The 26,547-nt window shown below is 41.9% G+C and overlaps 2 protein-coding genes across 3 annotated transcripts in view; one reads left to right on the top strand and one right to left on the bottom strand.

Moving 5' to 3' along the window:
* Positions 1-962: 962 nt before the first annotated feature.
* LOC130367719 (G-protein coupled receptor 4-like) lies at positions 963-5,558 on the bottom strand. The gene is made up of 2 exons (XM_056570418.1): positions 5,394-5,558; positions 963-2,035 (listed from the first exon to the last, which is right to left on the bottom strand). The coding sequence occupies exons 1-2, from the start codon at positions 5,556-5,558 to the stop codon at positions 1,079-1,081; spliced, it is 1,122 nt and encodes a 373-aa protein (XP_056426393.1). The 3' UTR covers positions 963-1,078.
* A 17,106-nt stretch (positions 5,559-22,664) lies between these two features.
* The window catches only part of RPGRIP1 (RPGR interacting protein 1), a 57,320-nt gene continuing 53,437 nt past the window's right edge, over positions 22,665-26,547 (top strand). Inside the window, exons 1-4 of one of the 2 annotated variants that reach the window (XM_056527878.1) lie at positions 22,665-22,763; positions 24,995-25,140; positions 25,288-25,384; positions 25,481-25,540. In XM_056527878.1, the coding sequence (XP_056383853.1) occupies positions 25,303-25,384; positions 25,481-25,540 (142 nt within the window). In that variant the 5' untranslated portion in view covers positions 22,665-22,763; positions 24,995-25,140; positions 25,288-25,302. Of the gene's footprint in view, positions 22,764-24,994; positions 25,141-25,163; positions 25,385-25,480; positions 25,541-26,547 lie in introns of those variants that run through there. The other variant, XM_056527888.1, reaches the window with a different exon arrangement.

Raw genomic sequence — 26,547 nt, 5'->3', positions numbered from 1 at the left:
CAACCAGATCAAGACCAAACAAATACCCACATGCAATGGTTGATGACCACACAATTTTGCTGGCATTGAACAGTAAAATTGTGTGGCCACTGTCCACCACATGCAGAAGTGTTTTATCTGTATACTGCTGCTGCAACATTTGTGTGCATCCTAACATAATGTACTAAGAGTATTTTAGGATTTCTTAAATGGGCACTGTCAAAAATTTTGAAAACAAAACATTAATGTTTCTAATATACTACATAACATATTTGTTTTTCCTTTTTATAGAAATAATAGCTTATTAAAAAAAACATTAGGGGTCCCCATACCATCCAAAACGTAACCCTGTCCTGTCTGGCTGCAGCATCATTTTTGTTATACCAGACTGCAGCATGAAAACAGAGAGGAAAGAGTTAGAGAGCAGCCTGCAGTGATTGGATGAAGAGACCCAGCACAGTAGAGCAGACTCCGGAAGGAAGGTGAGTCATGCAGAGTGAGGACATGCTCCCCTCCAGAGCACAGAATGACAAACCAAGTGAGCAAAAGATAGAAGGTATTTGTGAGAGAAATATAGGTGCTAGACACATAAAAAAATGATACTGTATGTACATGATCAGAATTAGGTACTGAGTAAAATATAACATTTTTTGTAGGATATGACATGTAATCTTTAATACTAGAACAAGCATTTGTCTTTTATATGTGCTTGTTCTCAACAGTGTTCTTGAGTATATGTGTTCATAAGTACTAGAAGGCTTAAGGTTTTTATATAGACATCATTTACAAATCTGTATAATTGTTGGCACCAGTTGATTTAAAAACCTTTTTATTTTCCTCCGAGTACCCCTTTAATAAGGCTATCTATGCTCCTGTTTGGCTATTTACACATAGGGTGAATTTGTTGCAGGTGTAGATTACACTCATGTGCATGAGAATGGCATTTTTCATTTCTGTATTTACAGTGTGGGTTTGAGGGTGTTTCTAAGTCTTCACCATGCCCTGCCTGTTGCAGATTTCATGTGGATTTTTTATTTATTTTTTGCAAAAATTTACCTTTTGGAGGCTTTTTAGCAATTCCCACAACAGAAAATATTCTTTATCTGCACTTGATAAGCCCCTTAAGTCTTGTTTTCACTGTACTGGAACTTATTATATAAAACATAGGGGTAATTACAACACTAAAACTATTAAAAGTAAACAGCATCTGATAAAGCATATAAAGTTTTTGCTGTACCTGAAAATTTGATTTACCAAGTAATATAATAATATTATGGAATTGCCAAATGATATGCATTGGGCAAAAAAATACACCAAAATTGACAACAACAAAAACAAGTAACCTACTGAACCTTTTATACTGTTCAGCGGGCACTGTGTCAGAGTTCTTCACTACACAGGAGATTAGGTAAGTGAATAAAGAAAGAAGAATGAGGGTTACATGGCTAAAAACAAATGAAATGATCAAATGCAGGGGTGGCCATTTTGATGTGAATCCATAAGCAGGGAAACAGAAATCTGTATGGTTTTTGGAAAGTACTTGCTCAGTTATTGAAATGGTAAATGCTGTCAGCCATATTGTAATACTCATTGACCCAACTACCCGACCTTTACAAAATTTCCTGAAGTTGAGTGGGTGAGATACTGCTACATATCGTACAACAAATATCCAAATGCATAACATTGTTGCAGTCCTCTGAGCTACCTTAGGAATTAGGCCAAGAACATGGCAGCCCACAGGGCCCACTGCCGAGCTGTGTAAAAGGTAGGCTACTCCAAATGGTAAGATCAGACATTCCAGGAGTGCAGCACAGAGAAGATTGACTACATAAATGGCAAGACCCGGTGAACTACTGACTTGTGGCCAGATTGCCCACATAACCAAACTGTTGACCGTCAGCCCCAATAGAGAGTTTCCAATGTAAATACAGCAAAAAGCAGTTGTATATTCTTTAGAGGTATTGTTCGATGGAAATGTATTTTCAGTTGACATGGAGTCCTGTGTTAGGCAGGAGGGATGATGGGTGGCAATTATAGACATGTTTTCTGAAAGTGCCTAAGAGAGTAAAATAATATATTTTAGTTAAGAGTATCAGATATTAGTTCACAGTTCAGTATTGTTGTGTTCTTTATACCAGTTTTTATTACATATATTTTGAAAACACTTTGGGGTCTGATTAATCCTATGGAGACTTTTTTAAATTTTTTTGCCAACTTCTAATTCTAAATCAACGTGTTGGTGAAATTTCCTTTTACTTACCATTTAGGCAGTGACGTACATATGCTTCGGCAAACCAAGCACTGCCGGGGCGTGCCTCCAAACAAATCCTCCACACATCTGTCCTTCTACATACTCTCTGTCCCCACACCTCTCTGTTCCCTTTAGGCCATGTTCACACACCATAATTTCTGCATGGAATTCTGTATGGAAATTCAACATTAATTTACAGCTAATACACTTCAACAGGATATCACTGTCCCATTCACACAGAATTTCATCTGCAGGAAATCCATTGAAGTGAATTGGTTATAAATTCATGCAAAATTCCATGCAGAAACACAGCCTTACAGACTCCTTTGTCCCACCAAATATCTCTGTCTCCACTTTACAGACCCCTCTGTCTCGCTTTTACAGCCTCCTCTGTCCTCCTCCACTTTCCTCTGTCCTCCTACAGACCCCTATGTCCTCCCCTCACCCCCCTCTGGCCCCATTACAGACTCCTTTATTCCCCCCAGATCCCTTTGTTTCCACTTTAAAGACAACTCTTACCCTCTCTTAGAGGGGTCTTGAGCATGACAAATTATTAAGTCTCAAAACTTATCTGGATTTAGGCTGGCTGTGTCTCTGTAGACAGGCTTGCTACTGTATCTGCAGGCTGCAGTTGCTGTCCTGGGGTCTCTGGCGGGAGGAAGTACAGAAGAGCACTTCCAGGGCAGCAGTTGAAAAAACTGGAACCAGGAAGCTGCCTGTGGAGCCCTGTGCTCCTGTTCCTTCCCTACCTGACCTGATTCCTCATTGTGACAGGCAGGGTAAAGGTGTTTATGAGGAGCAGTGAACATTGCACATCACATGGTTAACTCTTAAAATTCTTCATGTGTTAAAGAGCAGCAACATTCCTGAGGTCCTGACCCCAAACAAGAATATCCAGGGCTGGAGGAAGAGGCCATGTTAGGAGACTGCCTACTTCATGTATGTGTCAGTAAGTGTATGTATAGTCAGTGTATGTACACATCTGTGTATTTGTGTGTGTAAGTATGTGTGTATATGTGACATTGGGTGTATGTGTATAGATGACATTGGCCCTCATTTACTATTCTAAACCCGACTTCTTTTGTCGGGTTTTTTTGGCGCATCTTTGTCTGCAACATGTCGCAGACATCGTGCGCCAGTCTGCGACACGATGCAACATTTTTTCCCGACGGACCCGATGTGGATTCTCCCAAACCCGAAAAAGGGGCGTAACCCGACATTTCTGAGCTTTCCCACGTATTTATAAAGGTTTCCAACCCGAATTTGTTGAATTGTTGTGGATTTTTTCCCGACAACTCAGAGGAGTTGGAAACCAAAACCAACAAAACCCAGTGCGACAAACAGGATGCGACATAATAAGGAATATCAGGGGAAAAAAGCAGTCGGGTAAGAAAGCAAGATAGACTTACAACCCGATTTTCTAAATAAATGAGGGCCATTGTGTGTGTGTGAATATTTGTGTGTATGTGTATAGATGATATTGTGTGTGGAGTGTATGTATGGTGCTTGGCTAAGCAAGCAACACTGTTCAGCACGAAATGGCCATCTTGGAAGGTGGGGGCCCATGTTGAGGAGCTCTAAGCAGGAAGAAGCAACATCCAGAGGTGAAAGACTTGGCCCTGTTCTGCAGATCGTAGGGGGTCACAGAGGTCAGACCGCCACGATCAGACACTTTTCCCCTATCCTATGGGATAGTTGTTTTTACTCCTTTAACCCCTTTCATGTCATTGGGATCTGTTTGGTGCTATTGGTGTCCAGCGTCTAACAGATTCACAGGTGCATTTTGTTTGTTGTTTTGATCCAATGAAAACAGATTAATGGATTAAACATCACACTTGTAAAGCCAGTTTAATGGGTAGGAAAACCTTATAAGGGTGTATTCACATGTCCTGATCTTCTGGGAGATTTCCATTGTGGTTTTCACCTCTTAAGGACACAGGGCATACCTGTATGCCCTGCGCCCAGTCCCGGTATATACCGGGTCGGTCCCGGCGGATAATAACAGCCAGGACCCTGGGCTAATAGCGTGCTGCAAAGTTGATTGCCGCATCTAAAATGAAAGTAAAAGCTTCCCGGCAGCTCAGTCGGGCTGATCGGGACATCACCAAAGATCAGGACCTTTAGAACGTCCTCTTGAAACTGGAGGAATGTCCCTGTGTTGCCAGCGTACTGGAACAGTACAAAAGAGTTGTACATGGCAACCAGTACCAAGTAGACTGCAACCTTTTTGTACCATACACATGTATGGCTTGAGGACTTGATCAGAGAGATCAACCCCCCCCCCCCCCCCCAATATACCAATTGTAGTCCAGAATACAATTAGGCTTGAGGACCGTTGTTGTGGTACCTCGCACAGGGACAGGTGAGCTGCCGTTACCATGAATTGTGGTCAGCATGAGGACATCCCTCTTATTCTTATACCTGACTAGCTACAGGTTTTCATGAGCAAGTGCATGGGAATCACCCTTGGGTATAGGTGTCTGCAGAAAATTTAGAGGGAGGCCTTTCTGGTTCTTCCGCACAGTCCCACAAGCAGATGTGGATCTGATGGCAAGGGATGTGAACAGAGGGATGCTGGTATAAAAGTTGTCCACGTACACGTGGTAACCCTTATCCAGCAATGGGTGCACAAGGTCCCAAACAAGTTTTTCGCTAACACCCAGAATGGGGGGACATTCTGGGGGTTCAATAGGGGAATCTCATCCCTCATATACTCTAAACTTGTTAGTGTACCTGGATGTACTCTCAAAAAGTTTGTAGAGTTTCACGCCATACCACGACCGCTTCTGCGGAAGATGAGTCTCCCCTTAAAACTGATAAGAGTGTCATCTACAGAGAGCTCCGTTAGGGGTACGTAGGCCTCCAAAAATTTGGCCCCAAAGTGATCTATGACCGGCCTCACTTTGTAAAGCTGGTCATAGGCAGGATCACTTCGGGGGGGGAGGACATGCCGCATTATCCGTATGGCCTCGAACCGTTCTCGTGTCATGGCCTTAATGTAGAGTGGGGACTGGTAGAGAATGTCCCCGCTCCAGTACTGCCTGACACTTGTTTTTTTGACTAGGCCCGTATGCAGGACAAGGCCCCCAATGTCCAAATGTGCATCAATGGCGGACCATCCATTGAGCCTAGTTGAAAACAAATCTGTGTTGTGGGCAATGACCTGTTGAGCGTACATGTTAGTTTGCTCCACCATTAGATTCACAAAGTCGTCACTGAAATAAAGACTAAAAAAGTCCATTTCCGTGTACCCGACTATGTCAATATTGATCGCCAACAAACTCAGGAATCTGTGGCTGATATCATAGCCACCTCCCACCAGCAACATAGTACACCGCCGATCACCTTCTTATTCTGGGTCATCAGATGGTCATAAGGTGGTCATCAGGTGGTCCCCCCCCCCCGCAGGCATGAACGATTTCAGCAGGCATCCCGGTCCCCGCCCGGCGTACAGGTATACAGGTAAGCCCTGGGTCCTTAAGTCCCAGGGAGCCAGGGTGTACCTGTATGCCTTGTGTCCTACACGGGTTAAATGATCTGCAGAGACTGTGTACAGCTGGTATGTGGTATAAGTCATTGGTTATAGTGGTGGGGGTCATGGTGTGGCAGCATTATTTGTCTCTTGTCCTTTACTGGTAACACACAAAACAAAAGTGTGCCCCTAAGCACATTGTGTTTGGAGATGTTGACCATTTTTGTTTTTGGTAATATTGGTCTCATTATAAATCAAATCTGCAGCAGATTTTGTATATGTAATTACATATCACCTCGAATAGCAGAAAGCTTCTCCGAAACCATTATGTCATTAATCCTACTCACCACCGTAAAAAACAATAGTGTGGGTAACACCATCTGGACGCAATGTGGATGCGAGTAGCAAGCAAGATAAATTGTGTTAATTTGAACTGAGCAAACGCATTGCCGATGGTCTGTTTCTGAGAAGACAGCCAGCCAGGTGCCTCGGGCACCTAACACCTGTGACACTAGAGATAAGATACACAATTCAACGCCAGAAAGCAGCTACCAAAGGACACTGCCACCAGATGGGCCCCATAGACCCATCTACTACACAACCCATCTATAACATAATGGGGACTAGAGTTGAGTGATTGCCAGGTTCGGCTCAGCAGTACCAGGGCTGAGCTGTACCCGCAGCTGACAGCCATGAATACAGCTCAGTCCAGCAAAGAAGGGGTTAATTAGCGCTGCTGGGTGCTAATTATCTCATTGGAGGGGGTGTGTATATCATACAGCCATCTATATGGCTGTAGAATGTATAAAGTAAAAGAGCGATACTTACCACCTCTTTGCTGGTCCGGGCCTCTTCTTGTTTAGCCCCATTTCCATGGATGATGTCACTGGAGGCAGAGCTACACAAGAAGAATCTCACAGCCTGGAACAAGGTGCGGTAAGTATGGCTCTGTTTACATTATGCATTATTAGCATGCCTTTTTGTTTTAAAAAGGCATGTTAAAAATGTATAATGTGAACAGACCTTTTTTGCCATTGCCTTTCCAAACAGGAAGCCTCCAAGCTGTTGCTTAACTACAACTCCTATCATTCCCCGACAGCTTTTGGCTTTTGGTAGGTAATAAACAGCTGGAGGCTCTCTATATGGGAATGTACTGGTTTATGGGCGCTCTTCCCAGGGGTTTATGGGAGCTCCTCCATATTTTTCTTGTTTTTCTTTCCTTCTCATTTCAGATATCATTATGCGGGGGGGGGGGGGGGAGGAATACAACAGATTTGAGGACTACGTCGATGACCAGCGTTTTTTTATTATTTAAATAAAAGGATTAACAAGGGTTGGTGGGGGGGTGATTTTTTTTTTTTCAAAAATCAATCATTGCCATAGTCCCCGAATTTGACATAGTTTTCAGCATACAGATATCTAAAACGGGAACAAAACAAGAACAAGAAAAAAGATAAGTACATTTAGGGGGAGAGTGTGTTCCCTAACAGTGAGCCTCCAGCTGTTGCTTAACTACAATTCCTATCATTCCCAGACAGCCAAAAGCTGTTTCCCACTGCATCATGAAAGGAAGCCTGGCATCTGGGGCAGGACAGTTAAGGGACAAGTACACCAATGAGAGGAAACCAGGACACAGTTGTAGATTTTAAAAGGAATCTGTCAGCTCTGTTTGTTGCTAAGAGCTGCAGGCACTCTTGGATAGCTTGTAGGTATAAAGCTTGTAGGTTGTTGCAAAAATTACCTTTTTATTTCTCAGCCAAGTGTCAAGGAGGCAGGGAACTCCCCCCTGCTTTCCCTCCCTTTCCTGTCCCTTACTCATTACAAACAGAAGTAATGAGGCATGTCAGGCTGTGTGTGACACTTGATCAGCTTGGCTCCGCCTCCAAGACATTAAGCTGAAATATAAAAAAAGCTATTTGGGAACCACCATCTGTACAGTTTGCTTTTTTAACACTAACAGCAATCACACAGTGTCTGCAGCTCCTAGCAACAAACAGAGCTGACAGCTTCCCTTTTACCCCTAAAGGATGCAGGATGGACATGTATACCCTGGCTGCCTGGTACTTATAGCACCAGTACATACCTGTAGGTCCTAAGAGACATCTGATATGAAACGAGTGCAGGAGCTGCTCTCGCTTCATAGACTGTGGGTCCCAGGCTGATGTCTGCCATTAACCCTTTTGATACTGTGATCAATACTAATCACGGCATCTCATTGGACCACCCAAAGCGTATTTGCAGGAGACCACTGAGTCAAGATGCTGGCTGGAGGTCTCCTTACCTCCTCCATGCTGCTTTTCCTTCTGGCACGTTAAACAATTGGATCGCCGATATCATTGTTCAGTGCTATGCCAAAGGATAGGACTAAAAAGTAATAGCAATGAAGTAATAGCTATTAATAGATATAAATTCAAATAAAAGATGTGAATAGTTAAAAAAAATCCTTAAATAAATACACCTAGGCCCCTGTCCCAATAAAAATTGACCCCCCCCCCCCCCTTTTTTTTTATTTTTATTTTTTTTTACAAAAAAAATGAATAAATAAATAAAACATATTTGGTATCAGAAATGTCCGGTCTATTAAAATATAATGGTAATCATCTTGTACGGTGAGCAGTTTAAATGTAAAGAAAATACCAAAATTGCTGACTTATAGAAAATGTACATATACGCAAAAGTGGTACCAATAAAACCTACAGATGAATGTACAAAAAATGACCCTCATACAGCCCTGTAAACGGCAAATTATAGGGGACAGAATTTTTAAAACATACTTATAAGATGCCTTTTTTAACATGTCAGTTTTATCATAAAGTGCACGGTGTAAAACTGAAAACCCCTACAGTTACAAAATTGAGGAAGATAAGTTAAAGTTTATTATTTTATTGGTGGCAGCCCAGGCATATAAGATAAGTAAAAATGTTGTACCCTTTAATGGTACCAACTGCCACCAATATATCTAGATGCAAATCTATGGTAAATCTCTATGATTTGATATTTGTCACTGTAGATCTACTTGCTGCGGGTTTTTACTGCAGAAAAAAACACAGGATATTCAACCCATGTGAAAGCACCCTACGAATTGTAAAGTAAAACACTGAATCATTCATTCTGAAAAAAAAAACTGGTTAGAAAGCAGATGCAGGATGATTGAAAATAAAAGGAAATCCTTCGATACAAGTCTATTCTTAGCAGCATAATAATAACTTTTATAACCTATATTTCAATCCTTCAGTTAAGGCAACATAGACAACAACAACAATAATAATAATAACAATCATTAAAAAATTATAACTTATAAAATTGTTATAAAAACAAGACCTATGCAGGAAACCTACAGTAATATATTAGAGTACCTTTTTCTGTAGGACGGAGACCTGTGTAGTTTCAGTATGAAGCTTTGTGCAGTTCTGTAGCTCTGATCTTACAATACTCACCTTCCTCTTATTTAAAACATTCCCACCACTGAGCTCAAAGCAAAAGTAAATGTGAAACAATACTACATTATCATGTCCTGAATAGGAATGTTGTATTTCACTGAAATGCACCAAGCTGTCTACATTGGGCATAAACATATAAAAGATCATTCAGAATCAGTGCAATGATAGCTCCATAAGGTAGGACAATATACATTTTAGATTGACTGCAAATATTTCAATAAAGAGGTCTGTAAATATGTATTTCTTTATAAATATGACATACCTATGTAAGTACTTGTCAACTGTACAGAATTTGGTTACATTAAGGCCATTTGATGAAAATTTTGCTGACAGGGGCATGGTGAACATCAAAAAAGCTTCACAAACCATAACCATCAAAAAAGGCTAAATTCATACACGCCATTTTGGTTGCTGCATTTTTGCTACCTCGGTGTCCCAGTACCAAAGGCTGTCCAGTGGTTTTGGACTGCTTCGGGCAGACCTGCAGCACAGATGTTGGGCCCACTGAAAGGCTTGTTGCTGTGTTTATCATGTCCCAGCACTTTGCTAAGAGTTAATATATTTGTATACGTATTTTGTTATGTAACTTTTATATGTGTTATTTCAATGTGTTATTGTACCTTTAAGCAGAAGAGCAGTGTACCCCCATGTGACCCTGCCTGCCAATGGGAGCCCCTATATTCTTGCCCATGTAGTGTAGCGGGGGAGGAGTTGCCCCAGTCTAGCTTCAGTGTTCCTGAGCATCAGTGTGGTAAAGGTATAAGGTGTGTTGTGAGCTCTAACGGAGGGACATTCTGCAAGGATCGCCCACACGGTGGAAGTACATGCCCTGGTGGAAGAAGCCACAGGACCTTGACAGAACCCTAGCTACCAGGATCAATCTTCAAGTCTCTCAAGTCAGTATCAATGGGGTGAAAGAACCACAAGTACCAGCAAGGCAACAGGGCTCCCAAGGGGTTACGCTGCCTTCTCTCACTCTGCACCATACTTTCCATGTAATACCATCTGCACCCTGCTCAGTAAAGACAGTTATCTGTAACCGGACATCAGTGCGTTCCTTTACTCCTGTCTGGAAGCTGTCTCCAACCTCGGGCCGTGTATAGGCTAACTGGTGCCTGGCGTCACAAAGTGATAAGGTATTTCCCCACATCACCCATGGTACCACACTTTGTAAAAATCACTGCCAAAAACAAAAAATTGCATGGGTGAATTTAACATTATTCTGACAATTTTAATAATAACCCTTTCTCTTTAGTTTTTTTTTTTTTTTCCTGCATTCATATACCACTAAAGTGTGCCACCTGGCAAAATTTTTTTTAATTTTTACTGTAAATTACCATGGTTTTATTAATGCATTTTTGGCCATACATCTTTACAGGTGAAATGCATTTAAAACAGGGTTATACTGTAGTGTATACCACCTCTGGTGCATGAAAATGTACTGCTATAATAAAACAAATACGTTAGAAATCACATAGTTCTCTCACATAGAGAGAAGTTGAAACGACAGTGCTCATTTATGTAAATATGCCTGTGTACATAGAAATGTCCAAATATAGCCCTTTACAGACATGCAAAATTAAAGACATACAAATAAAAGAAGGCAGTTAGGGAAAGAAGCATTATCAACCAAACATATCCAAAGAGTGTTTGGCCCAGGCCAAGAGTGCTCCACAGGTATCGCCAGGCAATCCAGCTTCTTCAAGGGTTCTGTACAAAGAAGATTACGGAGAAACTTGTGGGGCTTCCCAATGAAAAATGGATACTTAGTGATGCTAAGCCAGTATTAAACTTTGATAAACCAATATTGGTATATCACTGTTTAACATTGGCTTGGCACCACTAAGTATCCCTATTTAATTTGGAGGCCCCGCAAGTTGATCATAACCTTCTAATTCTTCTGTATCCCTGGTCTGAGAGCATGGAAGGATACAGGATGTGTTGGGATCTCTCTTATTACATGGCTTCTTTGGTGTTGTGCACAAGATGAGTACAACATCTGCATTTCATTACACCTTATTTACGGGACATAGGCCCAGATTCATTAAACTGTGTGAGACAATTTAGAGATTTTCTCACCAACCAATCACAGGTTTCACTTTACCAGAGCTCGTTAGCTGAGCTGTGATTGGCTGCTGTGGAAGAGAGAGAGAGAGAGAGAGAGAGAGAGAGAGAGACAGCAGTCCTGTTTTTCTTGTAAAGCCAATATTGGCTACTCACAGCTCTTGGCAATAGAAATGTGTGGGTATCCAGTGACAATAGCACTGCCCCACAGAGTCTAATACAGAGATCTCTAATAAGAATGCTACAAAGACTGCAGAAGACATTGTTACAGAAACTACTGTGGTGTCCCAGTACAGAACATGGTCCTGTACCATCTCTAGGTCCCCTCCGGAAGAGTCCCTGCAGTCCATAGAGCAAAAAGGAAAGAAAAGAAAAAAAATATTTATTCCATCCTGTTCGTAAATTAGTTCCACATTATATAAATGCACAGAGACTCTATATATTTTTTCATCATTTTTGTTATCTCCAGCCTGAACTGGGACATTTGGATTAATGCTTCAGGACTGCATCCGGCCCTATGACCATTCTGTTCCTCTTCCTAAGGGGACATACGTCGGGGATGACTTTTGTTAAGTAAGGGGGTTTGTGGTGTCCCGGTACAGGACATGGTCCTGTACTATCTCTAGGTCCCCTCTAGAAGAGCCCCTGCAGTCCATAGGGCTCTCCTGCAGGGCTCACCCCTTGCTCACCTTCTGTTGATGCATTGTAAAAGTGTTGTGTGCATATTGTTCATTATACATAAAGTTATACAAATGTATAGAGGTTAGTCATGTGAACCACTGTAATGTGACACTACCCAGAGTGCCATGGGCACAGGAACCACAGGCTTAGCAACCAATGGGCTTTAGTCCAGCCTCCCTAGTATATAAGGGGCTGTAGTCTCTAAACTCTCTCTCTCTTGATTCCTGGATTCATAAGAAAGCACAATACCTGTACTATCTAAATTCATCTCCGCTGGCCAAAGCCTAAAGAACCTGCAGCCACTTCAAAACGTGAGTTATCAAGCTCTATCTACAATTCTAGTGACTACTACTCAATGCAAGAATAATATTAGTAGCACAGAGGCCTGCATGAATCGTCTCAATACTACAAGTCCCAGCAAGCCTGCGAGGTATCCTGCATCCCGGTTGCCTCAAGAGAAACAGCATATTTGTAAAGACTGTTTAAAGGAAATCTGTCATCAGAATCACCCGCACTAAACCTGTTACACAGGCTTGTAGTGCGGGTGATCCTGATTAAAACGCTCATTACCTGGTTAAAAACGGTTCAGCGCTTCTTCAGATATCTTTATCTTTAGTTTTCTTTTATTCCCTGGCTTGGGACTCAGTGGGAGGTCTTATCATCTGTGACTCGGCCACACGTCATTATAGCTGGGCGGAGCGGCCGCCCGGCTCATGAATATTCATGAATTTATCCTTGCGGCCCTCCCCACAAGACCTAGAAAAAGGAGTTAGACTACGAGGATAAGTTCATGAATATTCATGAGCCGGGCGGCAGCTCCGCCCAGCTAGAATGACGTGTGGCCGAGTCCCAGATGATAAGACCTCCCACTGAGTCCAAAGCCAGGGAATAAAAGAAAACTAAAGATAAAGATATCTGAAGAACCGCTGAACCATTTTTAACCAGGTAAGGAGCGTTTTAATCAGGATCACCCGCACTACAAGCCTGTGTAACAGGTTTAGTACGGGTGATTCTGATGACAGATTTCCTTTAATAAGAATTCCAAGTAAAAGTTCCAGTTATTTTCACAATTCCTGCTGTGGACATTCCTTTATTACCTGCCGTTTCTGGGTTGGTTGTCAGCAGGGCCATATACCGAAACAACCACATCCTGGCGTCACGACTAATCAGGGGTTAACAACACCTTACCCCACAGGGTTAATACGGCTAGAGACTGCTACTCCATTGCAACACCCCGGCACCACACTACAATAGGATTATGTGTTTAGAATGGGACATGAATCATGTATAGGTGGTTAGAAAAAGAAGGGGAAATTACTTTGTGCTTTTTATTATAGTTTTTCTACTACAATTTAGCTTTCTTTGTTTAGTTTCTTTGTTTTAAGCAAGGTTGTTAGTGACTAGTGGATGTTTTAGTGCACTTATGTGGCTTTTTGTCTTTTTGTATAGCTTTATTTCTCTAGCCACTTCCTTGACTAAAAATGGTGGTTTCACTTGTTTAAAGGGAATATGTCTTCATAAAGAGACCTGAAATTAAGTTGAAATTAAGTTGTTATTATTACAATTCACTGAGAAGAATATATCCAAAAAGTTGTATTAAAATTACTAAACAACCTAAGATATAACTTTTATTGCAACATTTAACCTCTTCAGGACATAGGGCGTATGGATACGCCCTGCATTCCGAGTCCTTAAGGACCGAGGGCATATCCATATGCCCGTGGGAATTCCGGTCCCCACCGCTAGCCGGTTGGGGACCGGAGCCGGATGCCTGCTGAAATCATTCAGCAGGCATCCCGGTATATCGCCATGGGGGTCATTATGCCCCCCCATGTCGGCGATGGCCGCAGATCGCTGGACAATTCAGTCCAGCGATCTGCGGCGATTCCGGGTCAATCGGGTCTCCAGTGACCCGGTGACCCGTAATTACTGGCTGATCGGGGCCGTCTCTGAGGGCCCCGAACAGCCAGAGCCAGCAGGGGTGAGGTGGCACTGGTGCCATCTCACGATCGCCCTGATTCGTCGGCCGGTTTACCGGCCGACCAATCAGGGCGTCTGCTGCGGGTGTAACTCCCGCAACCCGCTCCGCCCCTCTTCCGGAGGACGTGAACGGGTGCGGGACGTGGACCCCGGGAGCTGGGGACCCCGATCCCCGGCGTCCCTGTTGGGATCGGGGCCCCAGGAGTGGCGGCGGGGGGCTGAACTGCAGCGTGGACCGTTGGTGGTGAGTGACAACCTCCTGCTGTTGCTTAGCAACAGCTCCAAGCATGCAAAAAGGGCATGCTGGGAGCTGTAGTTATGCAACTGCAGGAGGCAGACAACCACAACTCCCAGCATTCCCTTATGGGCATGCTGGGACTTATAGTTTTGCAACAGCTGGAGGCACATTTTTTCTATGGAAAAGTGTACCTTCAGCTGTTGTATAACTACAACTCCCAGCTTGCACAAACAGCTAAAGTGCATGCTGGGAGTTGTAGTGGTGCATCTGCTGGTTGCATAACTACAACTCCCAGCATGCCCGTTGGCTGTCGGTGACTGCTGAGAGTTGTAGTTTTGCAACAGCTGAAGGCACAATGGTTGTGAAACACTGAGTTTTTTTTTACCTAACTCAGTGTTTCACGACCGGTGTGCCTCCAGCTGTTGCAAACTACAACTCTCAGCAGTCACTGTACACCATGCACCGTACATGCTGGGAGTTGTAGTTTTGCAACAGCTGGAGGCACATTGGTTGTGAAACACTGAGTTAGGTCACAAACTCAGTGATACATAACCAGTGTGCCTACAGCTGTTGCAAAACTAAAACTCTCAGCATGTACAGTCTGTCAGCGCATGCTGGGAGTTGTAGTTTTGCAACAGCTGGATGTTCCCCCCCCCCCCCCCTCCCCAATGTGAATGTACAGGGTACACTCACATGGGCGGAGGTTTACAGTAAGTATCCGGCTGCAAGTTTGAGCTGCGGCAAATTTTCTGCCGCAGCTCAAACTGCCAGCGAGAAACTACTGTGAACCACTGCCCGTGTGACTGTACCCTAAAAACACTACACTAACACAAAATAAAATAAAAAGTAAAAAACACTACATATACACATACCCCTACACAGCCCCCTTCCCCAATAAAAATGACAAACGCCTGGTACGACACTGTTTCCAAAATGGAGCCTCCAGCTGTTGCAAAACAACAACTCCCAGTATTGTCGGACAGACATTGACTGTCCAGGCATGCTGGGAGTTTTGCAACAGCTGGAGGCACCCTGTTTGGGAATCACTGGCGTAGAATTCCCCTATGTCCACCCCTATGCAAGTCCCTAATTTAGGCCTCAAATGCGCATGGCGCTCTCACTTTGGAGCCCTGCCGTATTTCAAGGCAACAGTTTAGGGTCACATATGGGGTATCGCCGTACTCGGGAGAAATTGTGTTACAAATTTTGGGGGATATTTTCTGCTTTTACCCTTTTTTAAAAATGTTACATTTTTGGGAAAACAAGCATTTTAGGTAAAAAAAAATATTTTTTTTTTACATATGCAAAAGTCGTGAAACACCTGTGGGGTATAAAGGTTCACTTAACCCCTTGTTACGTTCCCCGAGGGGTCTAGTTTCCAAAATGGTATGCCATGTGGGTTTTTTTTTTTGCTGTCCTGGCACCATAGGGGCTTCCTAAATGCGGCATGCCCCCAGAGCAAAATGTGCTTCCAAAAAGCCAAATGTGACTCCTTCTCTTCTGAGACCTGTAGTGCGCCAGCAGAGCACTTTTCACTCCCATATGGGGTGTTTTCTGAATCGGGAGAAATTGGGCTTCAAAATTAGAGCGGTATTTTGTAAAATTTTGTGAAAAATTGGAAAATTGCTGCTGAGCTTTGAAGCCCTCTGGTGTCTTCCAAAAGTAAAAACACATCAATTTTATGATGCAAACATAAAGTAGACATATTGTATATGCGATCCAAAAAATTTTTTTTTCGTAATATCCATTTTCCTTACAAGCAGAAAGCTTCAAAGTTAGAAAAATGCAAAATTTTCAAATTTTTCATCAAATTTACAGATTTTTCACCAAGATAGGATGCAAGTTACCACAAAAATTTACCACTATGTTAAAGTAGAATATGTCACGAAAAAACAATCTCGGAATCAGAATGATAACTAAAAGCATTCCAGAGTTTTTAATGTTTAAAGTGACTGTGGTCAGATGTGCAAAAAACGCTCCGGTCCTTAAGGCCAAAATGGGCTTGGTCCAGAAGGGGTTAAGAAGACAGCAAGGATCAACATAGTCACATTCCCCTTAAAGGGGAACTCTGGTGGAAACAAGTAGAAAACAAATGTTTTCAAATCAACTGGTGCCAGAAAATTAAACAGATTTGTAAATTACTTCTATTAAACAAATCTGAAGCCTTCCAGTACTTATCAGCTGCTGTATACTACACAGAAATTTGTGAAGTTCTTTCCAGTCTGACCACACTGCTCTCTGCTGACATATCTGTCAGTGTCAGGAACTGTCCAGATTAGAAGCAAATCCCCATTGAAAACATTTCCTGCTCTGGACAGTTCCTGATATGGACAGAGGTGTCAGCAGAGAGCACTGTGGTCAGAATGAAAAGAACTTCACAAATTTCTCTGTGCCATATCTGTAGTTTACCCAGCTGATAAGTACTGGGAGGATTAATATTTTTAAATAGAAGTCATTTACAAATCTGTTTAACTTTCTGGAGCCAGCTGATTTGAAAATATTTTTTTTCCACCGGAGTTCCCCTTTAATGAGTGCAATTGCACTTATATCCAATGGGACAACACAAGTGGTACTATATGGGTAATATGCAAATGATCGAGGTCCCTAAAACACAATGGGGTTATTTATGAATCATTTTACCCTGATTTTCTTGGGTAAATTTGTCTCAATATTTTGGCGCAGTCTGTTTTTTCCGACTTTTCCTGCGACTCTTCATTTACCTGTGTTTTGGTTTGTTTTTGGTTGATTTTTGGCAGTGGTCAGGGATTTATGAAAATGCTACATTTTTAAAAAGTCGCATACTTTGGCACAACCCACCAAAACGGGTGGTAATCACCAACATATAAAAAAAAGCACTTACAAACTAACTGTGGACAGTGTTAATAAAAAGTCACATCATTGTTGCACAGATGAAAAAGTCGCACAAAAAGTAGCAGAAAAACACCATACAAAGTGGAGTACTGATGTGAGAAATGTGATCAGCACCAGATTTGTCACATGTCCTGCACCATGTAATAAATTAGGGGCAGGAACACAGTTTCCACTACATGAATTAATGGAGTAAAAAGACGTTCACCTACTCCACATTTCATAAATACCCCCCAATCACCCTACAATGGGCAAATACTTGGATCCCTGGGCTAGATGGTTTTGCCGTCTATTCAATCCTGATTTTCTCAGCAGTTCTCTTGACAAGTACCGTAACTACATAAGCCACTTGAAGTTTATGAGGCAAACCGCATTTCTATTGCATGAGAAAATACATGGTTATTAGTATCAGATTCCACTTTTGTGCAAATAATTTTGTACGAATAACTAGATTACAAGCGGCCAGTGATAGCACAGTGATGTCCTCACTCCATGTGGTCGGAATACACTTCCCACACAATAATAACTTATGACATTAAGCAGTATATCATTAACCTCAGACTTCCTGTTTTCTGAGTCTTGGTTACCGGAGACCTTTTAAGGACAATTTTACAGTGTTGAGAATTTGTTAGACTGTTAATAAGAATACTTATTATTAGGGATGTCCCGATGCCTATACTGGTATTGGGACTGATACTGGACATTTGCACAAGTACTTGTACTCGTGGAAATTTCCCCGATGCCTAATCAGATACCTGCTGGTGGGACCCCTGCTGGCAGGTATCACAGAGGTGCCCTATGCACGCTATCAAACTATGCAGCATGCATCATAGTCGGGACCTGTGGATGTCCGGCATTAACCCTTTAGACACTGCAATCAAAGTTATTTGAGGCATTTAAAAGTCCTGAAATGAACTGCCGGTTAGCTCAGAGATGCTGATCGGGATCACCGTGGTGAAATCGCGCTGTCCCCATAAGCTGAGAAGATGGTCGGAGGTCCTCTACTGTGCTCCGTGCCATCCAATCGTTGCTCCTATATTGTAGCCACCCATGGCAGGCAGTAGTAAAGTAGCGCCGTTAACACTGATCAATGCTAGCATACAGGTTATTATTTTTGTAATAACAGTGCTGTAAAAAGTATTTCCCCCTTCCTGATCCCCCCCCCCCCCCCGCCCCCACACTAAGTGAGACCGCCTACTGGCAGTACAATACAGGAATGTAAATAAGCACTGAAGGCACTACAACACCTCTGTTTTGCTCAAGCACAGCTGCATTCATTTGTTTCATTACTGTAACTGGGCTATGTGATCACCCACCAGACCCACAGAAAATCGCTGTGCTTAAAGGGGTACTCCACCCCTTTATATAATAGGGGGCTGGACTAAGCTCATTGGCCAGCAAACCTGTAGGTCCTGAACCCAGTGAACTCTGGGTACATCACATGACCCAGGAAGGTCCTTAAACATATGTACATTCACAAGGGTAGATCACACAACCTGGGAAGGTCCTATACATTTATTTCACCTACGGGATCACCGTACGGGATCATTAACATTATATTTTGATAGTTCAGACATTTATGCACGCGGCAATACCAAATATGTTTATTAAAAAAATGTTTACGCTTTTTGGAGGTAAAATGGGAAAAACAGACAATTTTAATGTTTATTGGGGGAGGGGATTTTCACTTTTTTTTTACATTTTTCTTTTTACATTTTTCAACTTTTTTTTTACACTTTTTATGTCCCCATAGGGGACTATCTATAGCAATCATTTGATTGCTAATACTGTTCAGTGCTATGCATAGGACATAGTACAGATCAGTATTATCGTTGATCTTCTGCTCTGGTCTGCTCGATCTCAGACCAGAGCAGAAGACCCCGGGAGACAGCTGGAGCCAGGTAAGGGGATCTCCGGCCGCCATGCTGGATGATCGGATCGCCACGGCAGGGCTGTGGGCGATCCGATCATCCATTCAAAGTGCTGCACTGCCGCAGATGCCGTGATCTGTATTGATCACGGCATCTGAGGTGTTAATGGCGGCCATCCGCGCGATCACGGATGTCGGCCATTACCGAGAGGTCCCTGGCTGCTTCTAGCCGTGTATGACGTGAGCACCGTTCCGATGCTCGCGGTCATACAAAGGATGTAAATGTACGTCCTGGTGTGCGAAGTACCGCCAAACCAGGAGGTACATTTACGTCCGTGGTCATTAAGGGGGTTAAAAAAAAAAAAAGAATGTGAGATTAATTGCAGTATGTAGAAGTATCACCGTCATTATACATACTTATAGTCAAAAGTCTGTCAGTCGAATGTCAAGGTCAGATAGAAATCAAATGTCAGTTGTTAGCTAATTTCATGTATAGTCAGTAAATGCATAACCTCATAAAATAAAAATAAACTAGAAATACTTATCTTATCCTGTTCATCCTGTTCAAGAAAGGAGGACTAAATGGATCCTTGAATCAACTCCTAACAATCCTGTTCATGTATCAGTTTCAGAGCATGTATGGACATTACGTAAATGCGCAGAGACTCTATATCTGTTCTTCATACCAGCCTGAATATGGACATTTGTAGTAATGCTCAGGATTGCATACGGCCCTATGGCCATTACGTCCCTCTACCTTAGGGGACCTACATCGAGGGCGACTTGTCTTATTTAAGGGGGTTCGTGGTGTCCCGGTACAGGACCTCGTCCTGTCCCTTGTATTAAGTCTCCTCAGCTAGAGCTCCTCCATCTCCACAGGGCTCTCCTGCAGGACTTGCCCCTTGGTCGCCTCATATAATTGTATTTACTTGTCTATTATTTAATGCATAGGTGAAATAAATGTATAGGACCTTCCCAGGTCATGTGATCTATCGTTGTGAATGTACATATGTTTAAGGACCTTCCTGGGTCATGTGATGTACCCAGAGTTCACTAGGTTCAGGACATACAGGTTTGCTGGGCAATGAGCTTAGTCCAGCCCCCTATTATATAAAGGGCTTTAGTCTGTAAATTTGCTCTCTTGGTTCCTGCTCTCTCTTAGTTCCGGACTATCAAGCAAGCCCAATCAGCATATCTTCAATCTCAATTCATCCAGGCCAAAGCCTAAAGGATCAGCAGGCACTAAAACCGTGAGTTATAAAGCTTAACTTACAAATCCTGTGTGACTACTATTCCACTCAAATCTTATAATTAGTAGCACAGTAGCCTGCATAATGCCCATTACTACCAGTCCCAGCAAAGCCTGTGAGGAACCTGCATCCCGGTTGCCTCCGGAGAAACTGGATAATTGCAAAGACTGTTGCATAAAAGTTCAAGTAAATGTTTCCAGTTATCTCATAAATTCTGCTGTGGACATTCCATTTATTATCCCTGCTGTTTGTGGGCCAGTTGGTGGAAGGATCTCCAATACTAAGCAAACCTCACCCTGGCTGCACGACAAGTAAGGGTTAATACCACCAGACCAGGTTACACCAGTGCCTCACCCAGCTCACCACACCATCTTTGATAGTTATCAACTGTCTTATATTATATTCTCTCTGTTCCCTTTTTGCTTGACAACAGAATTGTTATCTTTACTGATTAGATTAGATTAATTTACATGTATGTCATGGAACTTAGTATACCGATATCATGTTCTTATAGTCCCAAAAAAATGCTTCTTTATTAGACCTGGTTCTCCTGATCATATTCTTTTATTTTGTATTACTATGTACCTCTGCTACATGCTCGCTTTTTCATACTGTGTATACAAGGGCAGAAGTCTAAAGATAATCCGGGTGTAAAACTGTACAGTGTAAAAGGAAAAGGCATGATAAATTCAGCTCTGCCAAATGTATATGTTGTTTCAAGAGACCAAGGGCTGGAGATATAAGCAGCTGACAGACACCTATGGACACCTATACTGTACATGCAGGGATACAATAGTAGCAGACAAGTAAATCTGTCCACCAGGTATGTCTTCCTATAAAGGTATCAGAGCTATAATGGGGTAATGCAATGGTAAGCAGAAGATCTGTCCAGTCTGTGCGCTATTTGTTAGTGTGGTTATAAAGATAAAGGGTGTAGTTATGTATATAGATATAAATCCCCAAAGGGGCCAGTTGGCCCCAAATAAGACCCACTCCTTCCTAATTCAAATTCTCTTTAATTCATTCATACATATGAAAGAATAAACAGGGCACTCACCAGTGTAAACTTGCATGTTACATATTGTGCCTCGGGTATAGAGACAGAACAGTGTGTGTGGTGGGGGGTTTTACTGGACAACAGTCCGTTTCACGCTCACTTAGCACTTCATTGGGCCAGATGAAGCGTTAAATAATTGCTAAACAGGCCATCGCCCAGGTAACACCCCCCAGACCAGTCTTATTATTTTGTTATTCAAAATGATTCTGTCCAACCACAACTCAAAAGCAATGTGTGCTTTTAATCAGCTAAGTTTCAGTAAAGTTTTGTTCATTATTACTTAATTACTCACTCAGTTTCAGGTTGTTTCAGGGAGCATTGTGGGTTTTTCTGTCTTTAAACCATACCTGTCATAACACAGAAAAAAGTAATGCTTATATATGTGGTGTCCCGGCACCGTATTTCATACTGTGCCTTGGTTATTAGTCCCCAAAGTCAGAGTCCCTAGGACTGTCAGGGTTCGCTTCCCTAATTAACCCCTAGTCACCCCTTAGTAACTTGATATTTATAAATATTATCTATGTAAAAATATGTATATGGTGTTACTCACTTGTTTTAGCATTGCAGGACCTGCGGGTCATGTGACACGGTTCAGAACTCTATGGTATGTTGAAGGACCTTAGATGGTTCTTGAGTCACGTGTTATCCCATAATGCCGTGTAACGGTGAGTGACAGTTGTTTCGGACCAATCCAAAACGGCCCGCCCCTGCCCATATAAGGGAGCTGCGGCCATTGATCGCTCTCTTGGGTTGCTGTCACTGAATGAGGTAGGACCTCCGCAAGTTTCAAGTACGTTTACTAGGCCAAAGCCTTGCGGCCTCGGCCTTCACTACAGCGGTTAGATATATATAATTCCCCGCTACTCACCGCAAGATCACTGTACCTAAGTAACCCCTAAATCCAGCGGATCTATGCAACAGAATCTTCCTAAAGCTGAATTGAGTTTACCTGATCTCAACCAACTGTCAATCGCTGCTCCAATACAAATAGACTCTGTTCATGGACTGTTATTGCTATTGTCTGCTTCAGAAAATCTTCAGTACAAGTTCCTGCAAGTTTCAGTTGACAGTGGTTGTGGACAATCTATTTATTCTGCATTCACCTATCGTTCTTGGGAAGGGTAGCGATAGGCCTAGCATCATTACAGTATTTAACCCTCACCCTGGCGTCATGAGTGACAAGGGTTAACAGCGCCCTTTATAATTCAAGTAAAGCAACACCCCAATTACCCTATACCCCACCAAGGCACCACATATATATTTACTCATGCAGGGTGACCTAGTGAGTAACATGTCTTTTTTATGTGTCTAGCGTCTTTATTTGGCTAACAAATCCCTCTGTTTTGCTGCTCAGTCATTCCGACATCCACTTCTCAGGAAGGGACATGTCAGAGGCAATCATTGAGCCTGCCCTCACTTACCATGTAATCACTTCCTCCCTGAGTTTACTGTGCTGGGTGTTTTCATCCAATCACTGCAGATTGCTCTCTAACCCCCTCCTCTCTCTTTTCAGACAGGAGTCTGATAGATAGGACCGGAGTAAGCACAGAGGAGTGCTAGTCTTGCCCTCACTCACTGGACTTTGTCCCAGCCTGGGCTTCAGCTGGGAAAAGGTGATGCTGCTGCCAGATACTCTTATGTTTTGGATGGTGTGGGGACCCTTAATGTTTATTTTTTTTTTTTTTATAAGCCGTGATTTTCATAAAATGGAGATACATTTTTTTCTGATTTATATTAGAAAGGTTAATGTTTTGCCAAGATGCACAACATATAAAAAGTTTTTGATTCTGACAATGCCAATTTAATGAAGGTTTAATAACAATATTGTCCACCTATCAAAACATAACCTTTATTCATAATAATGCTAAAAAAGGACAAAAAAGTTTCTAAAAGACCAGGAGGGTAACGTTCAGTAAAGATTCTGACATGGACAGGGGATAGTGCCTGCTCTAATCTCAGCTACAGATCACCTACTAGAAACCTTCCCAACCTCTTGGGATGCCCACCTTCTTAACAGGTTGGCCCCAACCACGGTGATGGTACCTTCTTGAAGTATTTATTGTGAAGGAGTAAACAAAAACAAGGGGGAAAGGGAAGACTTAAAAAATATATTTCAATTCAATAGTCAAATCAGTTCATTATGGAGCAGATCCCAACAGGGGTGGACGTACACAGTGTAAACCGGGTACAACTGGGTATTCCAACAGGTAATCGCAATGGACAATAGATAGCAGTAAATAACTGTATCCCATTAATTCCTACATGTTTTACTTGGAAATAGGATGCCAAGCACATGAATGAAAATTGATTATATGAAGGTCATTATGGATAGCAGGCACATGTATGACAATAGGTTATAGATATACAGATAGTATATAACCATCATGTAGTGATAAATGTAGGGAACAAATACTCGCCTATTGTAAACCCTATCGTTCACTAGACAACTAAATAATGCAGGCCGTGGAGAAGTCAAAATAAAACAGCCTTAGTGCTGCTTCAGAGTCAGCAGAGCTGAATACACACAGTCAAATTGCCCACATGGCAATAGTGTCCCAAAAGTAGGTGTACCGTGAATAGATACTTAGTTCGCCTTGATGGTCTGGCCTCCCATGATGCCAGGCAGTATTATTAAAGGAAATCTTTCACAAGTTTCACCTGTACTAACCAGCTGTACTGTCTGGTAGTGCGGGTGACACTGTTTAAAATGATACCTTCTGTGTACAGATCCGTCGCTCTGTTGAGGACATCTCTTTATTTTTCAGAATATGCAAATGAGCAGTCTGGGGCTTGGGCGGGGCTACAATACCGGACTCGGGCACAGTGACATCAGCACCTTTCAGCGTTCTGCCCGGCTAATTAATATTCGCTTCATTCCCCACTCTGTCTTAGTGCATACTGAAGAAAGCAAAACTACAACTCCCAGCATGCCCTTGTGACAGATTTCCTTTAATATAGATAGGATGTAGGTTTTGAGTTCTCCCTCTAATGACAAGTTATCTAAGACAAAAAAGGACATTTTGGGGGTATTTATGAATCATGGTTGCCGTATGTGTTTTTTTACTCTATTTTTTCGTGGGTGTTTTTTATTTTATTTTTTTAACTCACTGCACCAAATTTAAAAAAAAGGTGCAATTTGGGCTCTAAATTTGGGCTATAAGTTTGGGCTAGAAATGTATAGGCCAATTTTTTGATATGTGTGAATTTACCCATCTTTTTGGGGATAGTTTCAGGGAGCTCTTTCAGAGGTGATTCCTTGTGTGTTACTACAGGGTAGTTTAGTAGCTTCATTCGGAAGGTCCTTTAGTTTACATTCCATTTTACATCTTTTCATTAGCTCACAGGGTTATAAATCTTTTCAAGGGAAGTGGGCGTGTCCTTACTTGTGGTGGTGGGAGGGGTGTGTGTCCCTCCCTTGTGGTGGGATGTGGTTGGTGCACCTGCTCATGCAGCCTTGTCTATGACTCATCTCTTGTCCATGTTGATCTGCTTATATTAATGAGTAATTTTAACACATTTTTGTAATGTGTGTTTTTTATGTCACTTTAATTATGGTGGGGATTTGTGCCATTTTGAGGTGATTTGCACCAAAATTAGTGACATTTCAAAAAGGTCGCTGTTCATAAATTCCTGACCACTGAAAAAAGACGACCAGAAACATGTTTACCACTGCAACAATCTAAAAAAAAGAGGTAAATGAAAAAAAAATAAAGTCACAAGAAAAGTGGCAAAAAAAAAACACTGCGCCAAAAAGTAAATTGCTTCATAAATACCCCCTTTATCTCAAATAAAATATTACCCTGCTTCTTCCCTAAAATGTGTTGCTTTCTCCATTCTTTATGAGGATTTGGCTCAACTATGAATAACACCTTCCATGGATTGGCCAATACATCCCCCACCAAGAACAGATGGGACAGAGATTATCAGGACGGTAATCCAGAGGAAGAAGTGACACAACGAAAAGGATACAGCAAGAAGAGAAAATTCACAGTGAGATATATGAAGACAAGGAAGCCAGGAAAACAAATAGACTATGAATATTTATTTGTAATGTATTGTTTTGACCTATGGGATCAGCTAGCTTAACCTATTCATTCCAAGCACTAATTTAGTGCTATATATACAATGTGTCTGTAGGTTAGATGATTGAAAATGTCACTTTTTGATGAAACCTCTGCTGACCTTCCTGTAAAAGATACTGACTGCAGACCAGCTATAATAACAGCCATACAAGGTAATGTACAGTATTTTTATATTACAAAAATATTCTTCTATTACATTCTAGTAGTAGTTGATTGGTGGTAGTGACATAATGATATCTACTTTACAGATGTAGCAAAAGCATCTCCCTGCCAGAGGTATTTGACTCAAAAGACTCCAAAAATGAAAGGTATGATGTATTGTAGATGTCCATATGTTTGTGGGGTGTAGTGAAAAAAAACCTACACAAAAAAAACTTTTCACAATTCCCTCATTTTTTTTACATTGTTTATTATACAGTACTACATACATGTTAACTTTATTTTGGGGTTAGAACAATTATAGTGATACCTAATTTATGTTATGTTTAAAAAAAAAAAAAACAACTTTAGAACTACAGTATATACAGTATAAGCTGACCCGAATATAAGCCGAGGCCCCTAATTTCACCCCAAAAACCAGGGAAAACATATTGACTCAAGTATAAGCCTAGGGTGGGAAATACATTATCCCCCCTGTCATCATCCAGACCCCCCCCTGTCATCATCACCCCCTGTCATCATCCAGACCCCCCTGTCATCATCACCCCATCAACCCCCCCCCTGTCATCATCCAGACCCCTTCATCATCACCCCCTGTCAACCCCCCCCCCCCCCCCTGTAATGTCCATTTGCTTGTTTTTGTATTTTTCTGTTTATTCACACTAGTTTGTTCAGAGCAGTTTGCTATTCTACCTGGATAGGGAAATGTTAATGCTCTGAATGAATGAGAACTTGGGTGGAGTTATTTAACCAGAGTTCTCCTGCATTCTGGGGGTGGTTATTTAGTGCAATACTACTGTCTGTGCTATATTCTGACTATTTCTGCTTGAGCAATAAAAACCTTGTATTTATCTTGTCTTTTTATCCGGGTTTTTAGCCACGGTTATATGGCATGTTCAACAAAATTCACCGAGATCTCAATCACTATTAGTAAACAAAATTAGAGGGTCACTGAAAAAAACACTAAGACTTAACCTTTATTGATATATGTTAAAATGGGGAACTCACCCCAGACCATCAAAACAAAAAACACATAACAAAAACCATGAAGTAACAATAGGAACCCAATGAGAGTACAAGTCACTTCAAGAAGATACCACAAACAAAAAATATGATTTTCCCTACCAGCCACACAATACAATAAAGTATGATGATA

The sequence above is a fragment of the Hyla sarda genome, chromosome 1 (assembly GCF_029499605.1).
Source record: "Hyla sarda isolate aHylSar1 chromosome 1, aHylSar1.hap1, whole genome shotgun sequence".
NCBI classification, from domain to species: domain Eukaryota; kingdom Metazoa; phylum Chordata; class Amphibia; order Anura; family Hylidae; genus Hyla; species Hyla sarda.
This window is presented reverse-complemented; position numbering and strand designations above follow the sequence as displayed.